General features: G+C 39.7%; 2 protein-coding genes across 3 annotated transcripts; one reads left to right on the top strand and one right to left on the bottom strand.

The window, feature by feature from the left end:
* Positions 1-607: 607 nt before the first annotated feature.
* Positions 608-4,168, top strand: IKBKB (inhibitor of kappa light polypeptide gene enhancer in B-cells, kinase beta). The gene is made up of 7 exons (XM_009574557.1): positions 608-711; positions 973-1,022; positions 1,551-1,650; positions 1,863-2,010; positions 2,214-2,341; positions 3,066-3,156; positions 3,732-4,168. Exons 1-7 carry the CDS (start codon positions 632-634, stop codon positions 3,798-3,800), a joined length of 666 nt encoding a protein of 221 aa, XP_009572852.1. The 5' UTR covers positions 608-631; the 3' UTR covers positions 3,801-4,168.
* Positions 4,169-4,543: 375 nt separating this feature from the next.
* Positions 4,544-16,946, bottom strand: VDAC3 (voltage-dependent anion channel 3). 2 transcript variants are annotated; one of them, XM_009574555.1, is made up of 9 exons: positions 16,913-16,946; positions 15,548-15,619; positions 14,344-14,393; positions 10,267-10,419; positions 9,053-9,105; positions 7,477-7,704; positions 6,432-6,582; positions 5,278-5,335; positions 4,544-5,037 (listed from the first exon to the last, which is right to left on the bottom strand). In XM_009574555.1, exons 1-9 carry the CDS (start codon positions 16,944-16,946, stop codon positions 4,946-4,948), a joined length of 891 nt encoding a protein of 296 aa, XP_009572850.1. In that variant the 3' UTR covers positions 4,544-4,945. The 2 variants fall into 2 exon arrangements, with proteins under 2 accessions (XP_009572850.1, XP_009572851.1); XM_009574556.1 differs by lacking the exon at positions 16,913-16,946 and adding an exon at positions 13,229-13,231 and having other exon boundaries at positions 15,548-15,614.
* Positions 16,947-17,385: the final 439 nt, after the last annotated feature.

The following is a 17,385-nucleotide window of genomic DNA, read 5'->3' as shown; positions in this document are numbered from 1 at the left end:
CTTTTGACACAAAACAGTGTAACCCCTATAAGTAGGGCCAACAACCGTTGCTCCCAGATGAGGAGCAAAAGGTGACTCGTCGGTATCTTATTCTTTTCCAACACTTGGTCCTCCTCTATTGGGGGGAGGCAGAGGGCAGAATGACTGTCTAACAAGCAGCAGCTTCTGCATGTGAACGAGTTCAAGTGAAAAGCAGAATTTGGGGTGCCAGGAGTGGATGTGGTTGTGTGCTGAGGGAAAAGGGGGAAAAGCGGTGATGGGTAGGATGAGAGAAGAGATCTGGAAGAGCCACGGAAAAGGAAGCATGATGGCCTGGGAACTAGCAGTACATTTACTACAAAGTCTGACCCTTCAATGGCTCTTCGTAGCAGGCTGCATTTTTTATCAAAAATTCTTGGAAGTTGTTTTATCCCAGAGCACCGAGCTAATTTCCTTGAATTGAAATTACTTATATTCTCATGTCTTTGTCCAAGGCTGCTATTTGCATCTGGCCAACGTGAGTGTTCAGAAATGTGAATGAGAAGGAAGAACCAGTGTGAGTGGTAGTGTCTCTATGACAGTGTGAGACTGTCCCACTGCTTATGTTCTGCCCTGCTTTCAGGAGGATGATGTGGATCAGCTAGTGAAGAGGATGATGGCCCTGCAGACAGACATTGTGGACCTGCAGAGAAGCCCACTAGGTCGTAAACAAGGAGGAACACTGGAGGATTTGTGAGTTAAACTACCTTGAATTTCAGATGCAGGAGTATTGCTAGCTAAGCTTATTCATTGCAGGGCAATGAAAGTGCTATCTCTTCATCCCAAATTATGGGGGACTGGGAGGACTTTGACACTAAAAGACAGTTTTTGACTCTTTACCTGTCATCGGTCTGAAATGGCAGACTGGTATATAAAAGATTTAAGTTCTTGAACTACTTGTTTGTAATTTAGGTTCTAGAGAAGTCCTTTGTGTTGTGTGCCTTTTTCTTCTAGAGAAGAACAAGCCAGAGAGCTCTACCGGAGATTGAGAGAGAAGCCAAGAGGTAAAAGACATTTTAGCTCAAGGTCAGCTTGCTTTCTGTGGATAGTAACTTTGGAGATGTGATAAGGAGCACTGAGAAGACTTTCTCTGCATCCTAGGCCTGCCCATACGCTAGCTACACATGGACTCTACTGGACTCGCTTTTTTTTGGAGAGGGGAGTCAGGGAGTCAGTTTTAAACTAGGCCAGCCTCGCTTTCTTGGTGCCTTCTGAGCTCTTCTTGAAACTCCTCTGGAGCTCTGTTGCTGCAAGCATATGCTGCTGCTTCTGTGTAGGAAGGATGAAAGACATAGCTGTTCCTTTGAGCAGCTATACAGCCCCAAGGCATTAGACCCACCCTACCAACTCTGCTTTGCAATTCTCATCATTTTGAAGAAGGTGGCTAAAATCCAGTGCAATTCATCCCACACCGACTTGCACGCCCTGAACTTGGGATGTTTCAGGATTGAAGCAGCAGTGGAAACAAGCCATTAAGAATCTCTGTCCTACAAGCCTACCTTTTTGTGTGATACTCTGAACTCTCATTCCAGATCAGAGGACAAGCGGTGATAGCCAAGAAATAGTACGACTGCTCCTACAGGCAATCCAGACCTTTGAAAAAAAAGTCCGAGTCATTTATGCTCAGCTCAGGTGAGCTTTGTAGAGTCAGCTTTTATTGAGGGTTGAAAGAAAGCATTTTCTCCTTCAGCAAGAGGTTTCGTTCTAGAGGTTTAAACCCCAGTGTGTGCAGCTAATGAGATCTGAGAGTGTTACAGGAAATAAGAAACTTCAGAAATATTCCCCTACTGCAGTTGCCCATGTGTGATCTGTTGTTTTTTGTTTTTTTGTTTTTTTTTAAATAGTAAAACTGTAGTTTGCAAGCAGAAGGCATTGGAATTGTTCCCCAGAGTGGAGAAAGTGATGAATCTGATGAATGAAGATGAGGAAACAGTTGTTAGGCTTCAGGAGAAACGGCAGAAAGAACTGTGGAACTTGCTGAAAATTGCTTGTGTAAGTAAAATAAAAACTCCAGTTTAACCTGAGTATATGGCTTGTTACACAAGCTACTGAAATAATTAATAGTAAATTTAGTATGTCCTATGATTCTTTTCTGTTATTTTGAGTTAGTATTAAAGCCAAGTTCCAGGCTTTCTCATACTCCTGGCTGCTGGAAATTAAATAATTGCAATCTGAATCTTCTGTGTATTCTTCAGAGTAAAGTACGTGGTCCTGTTACTGGCAGTCCAGAGAGCATGAACACATCACGTCTTGGTAGCCCTGGTCAGCTGCTGCTGCAGGTCCCTTCTGGAACCTACAATTTATCAGAATCTGTCAGGAAAAGGTGAGGCAAAGTCTGGAGTTCTGTAGCTGCTAATGCCAGCACTACGAAGCTGGCATTGTGAAATAATGACACACAGGCTTTCTCACATTTTACGCTTTGTGTTCAGCTTCCATTGTCAGCAGTCTTTTCTACCTAGTAGCTGGACTTCCTGGGGCTTGTGAATCTTCCTTACGAAAAACGGGGAATAATGTATAGCTTCACTTCCCCCTGCCTCAATAATAAAGGGTTTGTTTGTGGAATGGTTGGGCTCACTTGAAGTACACTGCCAACAGGAATTGTTGGAGCATTGTCATGTAAGGTCATAGTAGCTGAGCTATATGATAAAGGAGAGACTGCTACAACCAAGCACCTGTAGTTCTGGCTTGCTTAAATGAACCAGGTCACCAGCTGGAATGACAGACCTTGGTTTGTTTATTTGTATGTTGCTTAATCCTTTAGTTTATAGGCTGTTCTGCAACTTTTTCTCTAAGCAACAGTGACTCCACATAGCAAGAACCCAACTCCAACTTTGAACATGCTTCCTTTCCCCTGTCCCAGTAAATCTGCAGATGCCACCAACTTTCCCAGTTGCAATATGAATTGCTAGCTTATGAGCTGACTGGTAAAGGTTAATATTCTTCACTGCTCTGCAGCATACCTGCCAGAAATATTTTTTGAAGGTAGAGCAGCATTTCTAAACAAAACTTGCCATGGAGAATAATTGTGTAATAATTGTCCCTTTCAGCGAGGAGCTACTGCTGGAATCACAGAAACTCTGTAGCCAACTAGAAAATGTGATGCATGACACAATGAAGGACCAGGAGCAGAGCTTCATGGTAACATACGTGATATTGTTCTATAAATGGACTGGGGAAGCTCATGGCTTGAGACTTCTGCTTGTGTAACTTTGCCACCAATAAGTAATATGGCTAATAGCAATCTGCATACTACTCTTTTGGACAAGGAGAGTAGGAGTTGTGGGAGATAGAAAGCACCCACTTCCCCACTTGAACTGCTGACTGACATATTCCCTGCTTGCTGAGAACAGGTGCCATGCGCTGGGGACTTAAGTTGTGCTGAACAACGAAGGATGGAGGAAAGCACTTGGCTGTTGTACAAAAATACTGCAAAATTGCACTCTTAAAATTGGGATGGTCTTGTGGTGGAATACTTGGTGGGCAGGGATGCTTATTTAACAAGGCAGAATATTGAAAAGAAAGTAAAATATTAGAAAAAATAAGTAGCCTAAGGGTTTCCTTTACAGCAGTCGCGTGGTTCATGACAAGCCTATATTGACCAACTTGTTCACAGTAAAATTTTAAAATCTTTTAAATTGCTTCCTCTTTATTCTGGAGAAATCTCAACTGTAAGCTAGTGTTGAACTTTGTAGTTCTAACTGTTTATTCTTTAGGCTCTAGATTGGAGCTGGCTGCAGCTTCAGGTAGAAGAAACAAACAGTCCAGAACAAACCCAGATGTAAAATCACTTCGGTTGCCTCTGAAGACATGCTACTTCAGGAAGCCAACTGTGAAAAGCTGCTGCCTCTGAGAAGGGAAGTTCAACTGCCTCCTTCTACTGTCACCTACTGCTTATGTAACCACCTCTCAGACACTTTTTTCCACAAAGACACAGTAGGAAATGCCTGTTCTAACTGCTTGGAAAAAGTTCTTAATTGTGCCTTAAGACAGCAGATATTGTTATTCTCTGTCCTGATGTATCTTCCCTTAGGCAACACATGTGGTTGTTTTGCTGCCTTTTAGGCTTTCTAATGAACAATGGACAACGCATGCAATCAGCTTGCACAGTCAGTGGTAGATGTCACCTTCCTAATATACTTGAACTGTGAACTTAATTTCTTAACTTTGCTGATTTGCACTTTTTTTCTTAAGTGTAATGGTTGTACTTACCTAATACTTGTTTCCTATATGGGAACGAAATTATCTAAAACATGTAAACTTTTGGTTTGCTCTTTTTGATACCCTCAATAACACTTTAATGAAAAAGCTGCTTTCACTGTGCAGGTCTCTAAAACATGAGAGATGTAAGGATGTTACCCTAGAGACCACAGAGAAGGACATCTTCAGTGTACATTTATAATTGAACAAAGCATTTGCAGATTATCTATTAACCATGCTTAAAGTTGCACCAAAAAAAAAAAAAGGCACAGCTGGGTGGAGCACAGCTTTTCTGAACTTTACCGAGATACAAGACACACCAATATTATGTTCCAACTGTGACCAATTTATTTCATTCTGATGTAAACCCAAATTTCCACTACAGCAGAGAGACCGCCTTTTCTAAAAGGTTGTGAGGTATAGGACATGCAGGATGCAATACAATAATGGGGAGAGGAGGGATTTTCTTCTGTTTTTAGGAACAGATTTAAAATACGGGAAACCGAAGTGAAATGTGGCACAAACATCACAACTTCCATGCATGCCTTTAAGTATCTTCCTTTGATGTGGTGGCACTCTCTGGACTTCAGTGTTGGGTTAAAATGATTCTTTGGAAGAGTAGAAAGTTCACGCTTCTTGAAATTTCAGAGTAATTTTAAGGCCGAAACACACTGGGTACACTGTTCCTTCATCTTCCAGAGCACCACTTGTTGTTTTACTTAAAGCTGCATTAAGCTTCCAGCTCAAATCCTAGCCCAACTTTGTGACCTCCAGCACTGAAATTCTTGCCATCAATCAAGCCTGAGAGGGTCAGCTTTACACCTAGGAAAGCAAGTAATGAGACCCCTCATACACTGATATCCCTGTAAAATGCACCCCCCTCAAGTACTTGAACCTCACTAATGTGTCTTAGTCGCTATAGGAACTTCTGTATGTACACATCCTTCTATGAGCCTATGTAAGTTTTCTAGCTAATTTGTTTAGTCTGTTCTAGAGATGACAGTAAAATAACCCATAGTGTAGTACTAATACTATTTACTGCTACCAGTTGGACTTACATACCAGGTCGAAGGGCATGACTGTAACCAATTCCAATCAGGCTGGCATTATTCACTTTAGCCTACAGGAAAAAAGAAATCACAATATTTATACTCAGACAGAATTGTCCCAGTGCCCTGAGAAGGTGGCTTATGCATTAACTCTTTCAGCAACTTATAGACTTAACCTCTAGCAGAGGCATATTCCAATCTTTTCCTTTTATCCTGAAGAGTTTCCAGCTTAAGCTGTAATAGTTTCAATCTTTCCCTCAAATTGTGACCCATTATGCCTACATAAAATGCCACCTTGTCCTTCACTGTCCCCAGCGTTGTCGCTTTATATTCTTTAAAGGGCTAGTTCTACAGTCCCTTGGTAGCCAATGAAGTCTGTCTTGTTCACAGACCCCTGTTCACAAATTGCTTAGTAGTGATTTTTTTTTTTAAATGAGCAATAAATATATGAATATGCAAACCCATTTTTGCATTACTAAGTTTTGAGCTGTTTACCATAGTATTTCCCATCTTCAATTTTGGCTGAATTGTCCTGGAACTAATTCTTGTTTTGAAGCATAACAAATGCTTGCTACTTCAGTTCTTAGTGTTAGAATGTACATAATTACTTTTATTCACTGTCGCTTCCCTCTGGACATGTTTTGTCTCCTGAACCTCTCTCTCTTTCTCTCTCTCACTATTTAAACCTTTTTTTTTTTCCCCTAACATTTCTGCAAGAATTTGCAAGTGTCAGTAACAACACTTATCTCAGGACTTCAGCTGACTTTCAAGGGTTAACTGATTGTTAGGAGGCGGCTGTAAGCCCAGCTGAACTTCCATCATTTTACTATAGTACGGTTTTACATTATGCATTAGATCAGAATTAAAGAATTAAAAGGATACTGCATCCTCTCATTACCTTTTGAAAACACATTTTGCATAGGCTCCAAGCACACTAGTCAGACTAGTGACTATTTCACCATAGACAAAACAGTGCTTTAGATTTTTTTTTCCATCTTTTCACAAATATGACCCGTGAGGTCCCAATTTAAATTTGAACCACGACAGAAGCCACAATTTGCCATCTACCATACTTTCTCAGTAACTATTTAAAGCAACTACTTCATACCACAAATTTTCAGTATTTAAGGGAGCTTGAAATACTCATTCCTGTAACAAAATTCTTACCACAATAGAAGTCTTCTCATCCAGTTGGTACTTGGCAGCAATACCAAAACGTGTGTTGTTACTGCCAGCAGTCCATGCAAGATTGACTGATGTCTCAACCTTATTATTAACCTTCTGATAAATAGACCCACCAAACTCGGTGCCATCATTCCTGTTTGTAATAGATGCAAGTGTGTCAAGCCTTGCTTTGTTTAGTAAACAGTAACTCTTCAGCTTAACCCTTCCCTGCAATCATTCGATCATTATCTCTTAAAATGAACCAAGAGCTCCAATATTTCCCTAGATCCATGCTCATCTACTGCCTAGCTGGAGCTGGCAGACGACGACTCATGTTTTTTACCCCAAACAAGTTTTGCTTGCAGAATGGAACATGACTTTCCAACAGTTTGAGATTCTGACAAAAAAAAAAAAAACAAAACAAAACACAAAACAGGTAACTTGCTTGCTTGTCTTAAGTTAAGAAAGCAAGCCTGCGATGATGCATAAAGGGACAAATCCAGAAGGAGACTTAAGTCAGTTATGAGAATGATGAGACTGAAAAAAATGTTATTGCATTGCAGTTGTTTAAATACACCATGTTCAAAGACTCAAAGCATCTGAATGCCAAGACTAGAGCTACACTGCAATGACACTCAAGCACAATGCAACACACAGCTCTCTCCTCCACCTTGGGCATTTCTGAGCCAGAAGCTTTCGGTCTGGTGGAGAGGGAGGGAAGGTACAGTAGCTTAATTGAAGGCTCTTTTATCTAGCGCCAAAATAGAAATTAAAGTTTAGGGATTTTAATTCCAAATTAACATTATAAAGCGCCTTTACGCCACTATCTTATATACATAAAAAAACAAAATTACCCTGAAACATCGTCTCAAAAGACAGCCAAGAGTTGGAAAGTTGCCCCTGCTTTAGTTATACTGAAGATGAAAACAACAAATATATATTGTTTCAAAACAAATCAGCATCCCCTTCCACCTAACTCCGTTAATTCTCACTGTTCATCCAGTTTGGCTCCTCTGATAATGTTTTTCTAGGCTCAGATAATACTTACACATTAGTGTGCAGCTGAAAGTCTCCTGCCTTATATCCCAAGGCAAAGTTATTTTGCGAAAACTTAGACTTGGCTGTATCAAAAGCCATCTGGTAGCCAGCAAGCCAGCCTTCATAGCCCAACACTGCCCAGCCATAGATGGTTGGTCCAGAGAGATCTATGTCTATGTTGCAGCCTAGATTTACATATTCTCTTTTGTAGGAGGTCTTCAACTTTCCACTCTTCTTCCTGCAGAGAGAAACATGCCATTTTATCCCTGGTAGTACACAAGCATGTTTTATATGTAGTTTTATTCACATACGTATGTCCCTTAAGGCCAGTTAATTAAATGACTGTAATGCCTATTCAAAACTTAACAGCTGCTGAAGAGGGCATGGGATAAGAAAAATATTGGTATTATGTATATTTACGTGGTGCCACTTTTTCCTCCACCATCTCAAACTCCTTAAAATCCTCAAGAAGCAAAAAAGACAAAAGCGTTTCTGTTTAACGCTCTAAAACCCATCAGGTTTCAAATTTTGTTCTCCACAAGTGAGTGCAATGCACTATGGCATCATCAGTTTCTTTCAGGAGCATCCATGACATCCCACACCAATAGCTGGCCTTTCTGTCCTTCAGTAACTTTTTGTCTGCTCGGTTCTCTCCACCATTCCTTCATGTGCAGTGCTTGCTCTCCTTCCTTCTTCACTGCTGGATACCAGTCTCCTCTATCGAAAACGGATTTTCTTGTCCTCCAGACATCATCCACTTACTTAGCCTTTTTCTGTCCCTCTGGAGAAGCTTCTTCCTCTCTCTCCAATGCGTCTTTGTGCTCATTTTGCTATCAATTTAAACTTAACATAACTGAGACAAAATTTTATCACCTCCTTAATCCTCTTCCCAACCTCCTTTCTCTCCCACTGAAGATACAGCCTGTCACTCATATCCAGGCCCAGGGTCTCATTTTTTACTTAGCTTCTAACTCCTTACATCCAAGCAGTATTTCAAACTCTGATTTTTCTGACAGACTCTCCCCAACAATAAAGAAATACCAGTAATTATTTACAAATATCCAGACATGAACACCCCTCCTTTGCTCTACTGACTACCAAAAATGAATACATAATTGAGAAAGACAAAAAAAGTGCTATTCCACTGCCTATCATAATACCTATGTGGTTCTACCTCCTCATTTAGTTGTGCATAGACTTCTGCCCAAAAGCATCAGGAAAAAAAATAATTTTGCTTTGTGTTCTTAAGGCACCGAGTTGACAGCAGTAGGACTGTCAACACCATGACAAAGATGGTACAAGTGGTCCATGTAAGACCTAGCTGTTTAAGGGGAGAGTTACAAAAATATAATACCTACTGCAAAACAACAAATTTGCCAATGGCCAAAAAGCTGAAGAATCATTTTTAGCAGACCTTGTCCTTCTGAGCCCAGTATTATCTATTGCCTTCAAAATATTCTACAGTGCCTGCAGAATATTCTACAGTAAATTTTAAGCATTTACACAATGACCAGAATAAGCATTTCTAATTAAAAGTTATGGGAAATTCTAGCACTCCTTAGTTAAAGGTAACAGAAAATATTTACCCTGTGTTTGGTACAAATGTAGTATCAAGAGCCACCTTCAATCCTTCAGCCAACTGCAAAGAAAAACAGACATCTGCTCAGAGTTCTGCTGAAACGTGATTTGTTATATTCCACTACTATAGCTCTACTTCCTGTCTAAAGAGAAGACAAAACACGACCATAATGTCTCCCACATGTTTTACAACGAAATCTGAAGATGCTGTCTGATGAGGGATTAAAATTTGGACTTTTTCTCCCCATGATGAGGCCCTATAACGGTGCACGCTTTGTAGATACGTTATTACAGGAAGATTTCAAATCTTTTGTTGACAAGAAAATTGAGAAACTATGTTAAAGAAAGAAAACTGTTCAGTTCATGTTTGCTTATTCCCTATAGTGCCAACAATCCATATGGTAGCTCAAGAATCTCTCTCAGAATCTAGGTATTCTTTTAAGGTATTCTTTTAAGACACAGTACTACTTCACAGGCCAAACCGTGTACCTGCCTCAGCCTTCCCACCTGTTTTGAGCTGGACAGCATTTTCCATTTTAAAGCACAGGTAAAAGTGCAAAACCGTGACTACAAAAATTGATGGCCATAAATGGCGGAGGGCACCACAGAACTTCTACTACCTTTGGCACCTTACTCTTCAGGCATTAAGTGAAAAGCATAAACCTATTACTTTGAAAAAGAACTGTGTGTTTTGAGAGTGCTGTATGCTAGCAACCCTTTGTGTAAGCAGTGCCAAGCTGCAAACACGAATCTTTCTCTTCAACCTTACAAAATATATTCAATCTCAAGGCAGCCTTGAGTACTTAAGTACTTATGTATTAGAGCATCTAAAACTCTAAACCGAGACCCCTCTTTTGTTTTCCCTGCATGACTGCAGCAGTGACAGTTCTACATAGCTAGAGTGCATCTTTAAACAAAAACTCCTATTTGGAGTGGATAATAGTGATATTCATTCAACCAGCTAGCTAATTTTCGCTAGCTGTAACTCTGTACCTTTGGATCATTACGTAGCAGCACATTGCTGTGGGAATGCTTGCACCCCCACCCCCAAAATTCATGATGCTCTCTCTCAGTCTGTGCGTTCTGCAAATACACGTAACTTCTTTCTTGTTAGTACTCCAGATAGTTTTATGCAACTTTCACTCTTCAGTGTTTTCTGCTCAACTCAAAACTTTCTCATACCAGTTGCAGAAACATTTTCAGAGTATCTACTTCCTCTTACCTCATCCTCCATGGAAACTTCTGTTCCCAATGTGTTGTCTGTGTTCCATTTCTGGGTGAATGTAAGTCCATAGTCTTTGATCTTATATTTGGTCTCTAGACTGCCTGAAGCCTTGCCTGTGTCTGTGTTAGAAGAACCAGTTGCAGTGAATTCCTGCCAAGAGCATAATACGAGTTTCAGCACTCTGATACTTAATTACATTCAGTTTTTCCACTTGTGAAGTGCCAGCACTCACTTGCTACCCTTAGGCCTTTTGACAGAACCCTCAAAATCTTCCTCTCCTCTTCCCTATCCCCAGCAAAAATAATTATTTTTGCATCACAAAATGCTACTCCTTTTGGGATGTCTGTTCTGGATATTTCTTTTATTGAGGTGTCCTAGTAGAGCCCTGGAACTTGCTTAGGTTGGAAAAAGCACTATTACACAAAGACCTGACATCTTCACTTACTTTTCATCCGCATCATGATTTGATTACCTGCTCCCCCCCTCTAATTTTTACCACACTTTTTTCCTAACTTATCCACCAACCTCCCCCACACCAAAAAAAACCTTTTTCCGATGTCTTTTTTCTTCCCGCTCCAAAGTGGCAATTGTTATCTCAACATTCCACAATTTGCTCTGTACCTTCACATGGATCCATACCCAGATACAAAAAGATACTCGCTTGGGATACAAAGCTGCTTTTATCCTTGGATTTTTCCTCATAATCTTCTCTAATTCCCTTTATCATCTTATCAGTACTGTCACAATTGTGCATGAAATAGCACCCGTAATAGTCCTCCTGGAAATCCACTCTCCCTTAAGAAAAGCAATCCTACATCCAACTTACACTGCTAGAAGAATAGCAAAAAAAAGAAAGATTGATTTTTCTCTCATTTCTCCAAACAGCTCATGTTTCTTCCTTTTCATTCTTTTTTTCTTTTTCCACCTTTCAGCAGTGAAAGTCTTCTGGAGAATGGTCATTGATGCTTTTCACGCCGACTACTGCACCCTAACATTGTTGTTCTCCCTAGCCTTTATACTGTTGTCACTTAGACTCTTCATAAACCATGTTGATGACTTTAGTACCTTCTCTCTCAACCTAACTTCCCTCTCATTACCTCAGCCAGCAGCTACACTTTAGAAGCTAGGTCACCCCTTTGTAAGGCACCTTAAAATTATAGACCTTTTCTCCTTCACAGTATCAGAAAATAACCTGACCCCAGTGGCACCCTGACATCTCTCCATCAGGCTGGTCCTTCACTGACTAGTGTAATTGAACCAACAACTTTGAATTTTGTATAGTATGTATTTTATAACATGCTGTCCGGCCAGTCCCCCACACATCAGAGCTTCCTGTTATTTAGGGGACTTGCAGTCTCAGTAAACATCTCTCCTCCTGGAATAACGCGGAGGTAGCCTACTCAGTGTTTCATGCACCGCAAAGTATAAAGCAATGAGTAGGCCTATTTTTGAAGTAGTAAGCTCAAGATGTACGAGCTAGGTTTTAAGAAGCATCTGAGAACTGATCTCATTTCAGTTCTCCTCATCTCTCAAATATTCTCCTTGAACAAAGATAATTAATTTGCCATTACATTTCCAAGTTATGCCTCTTTTGAAGTTTAAAAATTGAAAGATACAGTGCTTAAGGCATGGCAGTATCCATTGCCAACACATCCAAGCTTTGGAACCCTGACTTTCCAGATCCATCTCATTCCAGGACAGTATTCCTGGATGCTGCGTACATTATTTTCACAATTCTGGACTTTGCAGACTGTACAAAGACTGTCTTTAAATGGTTTTGAAGTGCCAGGGAAGTACACCCAGGTAACATTCCTTACACACCGTGGGACGAGGGGAAGACAACACTTCCTTGAGCTAATGCACTACTACAACAGCACAGCAGTTTTATAATACATCTAGCCAGCTAACAAAAATATGTGAAGTAAGTTAGGATGCGTTAGACTATCCTTTAAGACATAATTGCTACACGCTGCTCTAATGTCACTTCCACAAAGTCAGTGTAAAGACATCTCAAACCTGCATCAGAATTCAGAAGTGACTTTCTTCTGATCTTAGGGCAGGTAACTGATTAAAAAAGCTTGATTTGTTTCTCAGACCAAGCAGAGGAAAGATTGTAAAATGCTTTTCTCACAGCCAAAGCAAAAAAACCCTGTGCTGTCATATGATCAAAAGCCAAAGGATTTTGCCAGGTGTCAGAACTGGATCTGCTTCTGGAAGCAGAAGGCACACAGTCAGCATCTGCTGCCATCAATCTTTAACTGTCTAAACTAGAGACAGCTCATCAAACCACCTTGTGTAGAAGCATTTCTTGAATTTTTTGTAGCTGAAAAATCAAACTCATTCTGGCTCCATGTCACACTCCAGTCTGAATCAACAGTCAAGCTCAGCTTCTCATTGATCTTCTAGTTTATGGTGGCTGGCATCTTCATGAATGCCATGCACTTACTAGGCCAAACCACTTACAATCTATGAAACAATTATAACCAATAGACACTACCATTGTTGTTTTCTAAGTCCACAAGAAAAACATCCAAAACATTTCTGTATCATAACAATCAGAGGTACTATTAGTACCCAAGTACGAATTAGATCTCACGCTTTGTTCCTAACCTCATCTTCATCCCCAAACCCCCATTTTGTTGCAGCAGAATGCTCATTAGAAACACTAACAAGCACAAAACCTGAAGCAACAGACAACTGTATCAATACCGTATCTATCTTGATTTCCCTCCTGCTCTTTTTACAGTGTTCTTATTGTGGATTGTTGGACAAAGATTGAAAATGGCTTTACATACATGGATCATATAGCAGATTAAGAGCTATGGACACAGTCAAACTTCATGACATGGATGATAACATGACTAAAAACAATGCAACAGTTTATGAATGACAGTATACATCACAGAAAACCTTGCTAGACAAAGCAATAAAGAGCCAACAAATCAGTCATTATTCTTACCAGCTGGATAAACATCCAACACAAAAGTTGCATGGAAAAGAAAAAGGCCATTTTAGAACTTAATACAGTTGTTCATGTTCCGTCACATTCAGAAGACAACATAATTAACCATTAGCATATTACTTGAGAATCAAAACTTCCAGCCAGGAAAACTATGCATATCATGAGATGTCAGAAACTGGTAGCAGTCATAGTATAGAGACCACATAGTTCCTTGTGCCTACACGTTCCTGGTGCACAATGCAAGTAATCCATCAAAAGCTCAGCTGAGACAGAATACAGTAAATACAAAAGGAACTACTTGCACCATTTGCATGATAAGAATGCAAGAGAAGGAGGGAGCTAAGACAAATATGGTTATGAAGCAGGCTGAGAAGGAGCACAGCTTATCAACCACAACAGCTTATCGAGTGGTAGCACACACAGAACTAAGACTCAGTGTAAGAATAAGCTTATCTCATAAAACAATATATGCCTGTGGTTAAAGACCAAAATTATGAAATCTATTCCTGGTTTTGCCAGCCGTCCTGTGAAATCATGAGGAAGCTCTACTTCTCCATCATTAAAGTGGGGATCACTTTAATTACCTGAACTGCTGAAGCTTAATTAATGTCTATAAAATGCTCTCAAATTCTACATAAAGGGTACTGCAGGAGGACTATTTAGTTTTAATTATGTCTTGCATTGCAAGCACGATGGAGATGAGTGAAAATGAAGTTAAGTTAAACTGTGGCTTTTATTTGCCCCTTGGCCTTTTGGATAAAAAGTCAGTCTGGATTCAATATCCTATAAAAACCAACAGCAGAGAAACTCAATTGCATTCATAAGCAGAAATGAGAGCTATTTAGGGTGAAGAAACTCTTATGTTTGGGATGTGGCAATGGGAACAGGGAGGAAAGCCACACGTCCACAACAAAATGTGTAAAAATTCTTGCACGCTGCAGGAAAAGAAGTACTGCTATGTCAGTTTCGCACATCATTACAGAAATACCTCAGTCAGCTACAGCTTTTAAAATGAGAACTGAAAGACAGAAGCAACACCTGCTACCACAACCAGTTCAGGAATTTGTTCTTCTATTGCAATGCGGGTGATGTTGAAAGCCCCCAATACTTACCACCCCACTGGAAGACTTGGTCTTCAACTCTAACTTGACCATTCCAAATCCTGAAAATAGAAGAGCACACAGCGTCTGTTTCACCTCAATATACAAGCAACAACAATATTTCCAACACACCCAAAGTACAGCAGGTAGGGTATACTGACCTGAAACAGCCTATTTTCATATTTCAACAGTTGTTGATCTTAGTGAGGAATGATTGAAGGAATTTTGACAATTCAGAGTGGGTGGCTCATAATTTATAGTCGTAACAGTCACCCATCATCAAGTATCTCCACCTTACGTAGCTACCTGCAGTCTGGGACCAATCAATACAGTTACCGTTTTTTCTGATTTACTCAATTTACTTTTATATTTCTGATTGCGGGGCAGGAATATTTCTCTTCCCCTTCTCCGAGAAAGGTATGTTTCAACTTACTTCAACAACAACTTAGCTGTATACAGAGATACCATTGCTTTCTTCCTTTTCTTTATAATCTGCTATGAATCTAGGGAAATGCCTGGCCCTTGCACAGAGTAGAAAAGCCTAAAACAACTGACACTAAAGCAGGGAACTTGAGTTGTATGTTAGCAAAGCCTGAACTCCAGGGTGGCAGAGACCAGACCAGAGTGCTTTTTAATTTTATGTAGCATATGGATTTGGGATACAAATGCAATCTTTATTACATACTCACAAAACCAGATTAAAAACGTCAACACTTTCAGTACTGCTCCCAGAAAAGGGACTAATATTAGAATTTCTCCATTTAAATTATTTGAAAAGGAATGCAAATATTGTGAAATTATTTCCACTATAGCTGTGACAATAGTCTATTCTGATTAACATAAAGATCGTTCTACCTCAGGAACCTGTCTGTTGCCACATACGGTCTCCTATGGCAATCTACGAGAGTTTGACTGATTTAATGCCTCTAAATACAAAAATTGGAAGGTAAAAAATGCAGCATTCTTCAGAGGCTGTTCTGGAGTGCATCTTAAGGTCAAACTCATAGCTTTCCCCTCTAACTCTTTGCCTACTGCAGCATTTTCATGATACATGTCTAAAGTTCAAATTCAGAAGGGGCTAGATGCTCTGGGCTTCTGCTGAATTCCTACCACAAGGTATAGAGGGGATCTCTGGGCTACTAATGTTTTTATTGTCATTTTCAAGACACCTAAGAAAAAACATGAAAGGTTATCAAACCACATTCACGTTACTTACCATATCCCTTGTTGAATACATCCCTGGCAGATTTTCCCAAGTCACTGTACGATGGTGGGACAGCCATTGGACCTGAAATGTATTGGAAGCTGTATGAATCTTAGGTTTTACAGCATAAAATCTAAACTATATCCAAAGCATTTGTAAATGTCTATGACTAGTACCCTCTGCATACTTCACTGATACGGAACTGCAAGACATTTGAAGAACGTTCATGAAAGTCATCCTTGCATCATCGTTGCTTTGTCAGAAACAAACTTCAATTCAAAGAAGTTATGAAAGCCAATCTGTTATTTGGAATTACTAAACCCCAGGAACAGTATTACATTCAAGTACATACGTTACATTCAAGGACATACGTAGGCCTCACATTCTTACATTGCAAAAAGAGCTCATGGGAGCCTTATCGCTGTTCTGATAACGAGCAAACATTGCTTTCATGACAGGACCCTTTCTGAAAGGGACCCCAAGTGGCGAAGCCACGTCAGCACTAAAGGAAAAGATATGTGACTTCCATGTGCATTTGTGACTTCTTAGAAAGTTTTTTCAGAGATTTGTAAACTATAAAAAGAGATATCTTTACGCTGTCCAGTAGCCACCAGTGAGTATTTCTGCACTGTGTATACACAGCAGCAAAAACTACATTTTCTAATACAGGTAACTGTCACAATTTCTTTGAAGGACAAAACTCAAAAGGACAGGCACGTGATATTATCGCTTACATGACATATTTAATGTTCGTTACCACAATTTAGGAATTTTGCATCAGAAAATCCACATTAAAAGAAGTAGGAAAACTCTTCCCTAGTGGGAAATTAGTCTTCCACTTCTAGAACAAGTTTGCATAAATGTAAAGGCACACCTGCTCCAGAAAAGAAAACCCATCAAAGATGATGCTTTTGTTTGATTTTAAGGGTAACTCTTTGCCGCTTAATCCTTCCTACAGCTGATGCATTTGTTGATGTTCTTCTTTGCAACACCTGATACCAGAAATCCCTGATCCCCCATTTCTTACTTATATCATACTGAAAGACTAATCTAAAAAGTAATAATGCAAGCAAAACATGTAAAATCCCTAAAGTCATCACTTCCTAGTCCACCATTTTAGTTGCTTACTGGTGTACTCGGTCCCTCTGTCACAAATGCAACAGTATCTGTATTAAGCAATTAAGTCCTGTTTTCAGATAGCTAGCCCTTTCCTAAAATGAAGCACTCGGGCAATTTTACATCCCACAGTAGACAAACGCTCTAAGTTCAGTGACTTAATAACTAACCTGCACTATGTATCCATCGATACGTGGACTCGATGATCCTTATGGGTCCCTTCCAACTTGATGTATTCTATGATTCTATGAATACATATACCTGTGGGTTTAGAGGATCTAAAATAGTTGGACATGACTGCAGGTTCCTTATCTGAAGATTACTACATAAAACAGGTACTTCTCAAAATTACTATGTAAAAAGGCCTTTTTACCTGTCAAACATGGAAGGAAAAATTACAATCAGTGAATCATTAAATTGATGAAAGAGAAACAGAATGTGTACTTCTATGACAGCATAGTTTAAATTATTACAATAGTTTTAGCAACACAGCTATGGAGCAGAGTATATCTTTCTTCTAGAATATTTTTTCACACAAATCTCTCAATTCAGAAGTTTCAACTCATACTTTAAATTCGAGGTTTGAGGTTTTTGGGGTTTGGGGTTTTGGGGGTTTTTTTGGGGTTGGGGTTTGGGGTTTTTTTGTTTGGTTGGGTTTGGGTTTTGGTTTTGTTAGGGGTTTTTTTTGTTTGGTTGGTTTTTTAATAGGTTTGTCAGAATAGTTCAACACACTG

The sequence above is a fragment of the Fulmarus glacialis genome, unplaced genomic scaffold, assembly GCF_000690835.1.
Source record: "Fulmarus glacialis isolate BGI_N327 unplaced genomic scaffold, ASM69083v1 scaffold46833, whole genome shotgun sequence".
In the NCBI taxonomy this organism is placed as follows: Eukaryota; Metazoa; Chordata; class Aves; order Procellariiformes; family Procellariidae; genus Fulmarus; species Fulmarus glacialis.
The sequence above is the reverse complement of the archived record's forward strand: the minus strand, read 5'-3'. Positions and strand labels throughout refer to the sequence as shown.

Bases quoted from the DNA above. Each gene is read 5' to 3' on its own strand.
- IKBKB (XM_009574557.1), top strand. From the start codon at position 632: ATGATGGCCCTGCAGACAGACATTGTGGACCTGCAGAGAAGCCCACTA. The intron at 2,011-2,213 runs GTAAGTAAAATA...TGTATTCTTCAG, and splicing joins ACTTGCTGAAAATTGCTTGT to AGTAAAGTACGTGGTCCTGT. The intron at 2,342-3,065 runs GTGAGGCAAAGT...TGTCCCTTTCAG, and splicing joins TCAGAATCTGTCAGGAAAAG to CGAGGAGCTACTGCTGGAAT.
- VDAC3 (XM_009574555.1), bottom strand. From the start codon at position 16,946: ATGTCCAACTATTTTAGATCCTCTAAACCCACAG. The intron at 9,106-10,266 runs GTAAGAGGAAGT...TTTTCTTTGCAG, and splicing joins AAGTTTCCATGGAGGATGAG to TTGGCTGAAGGATTGAAGGT. The intron at 5,336-6,431 runs GTAAGAATTTTG...TTTTTCCTGTAG, and splicing joins ATGAGAAGACTTCTATTGTG to GCTAAAGTGAATAATGCCAG.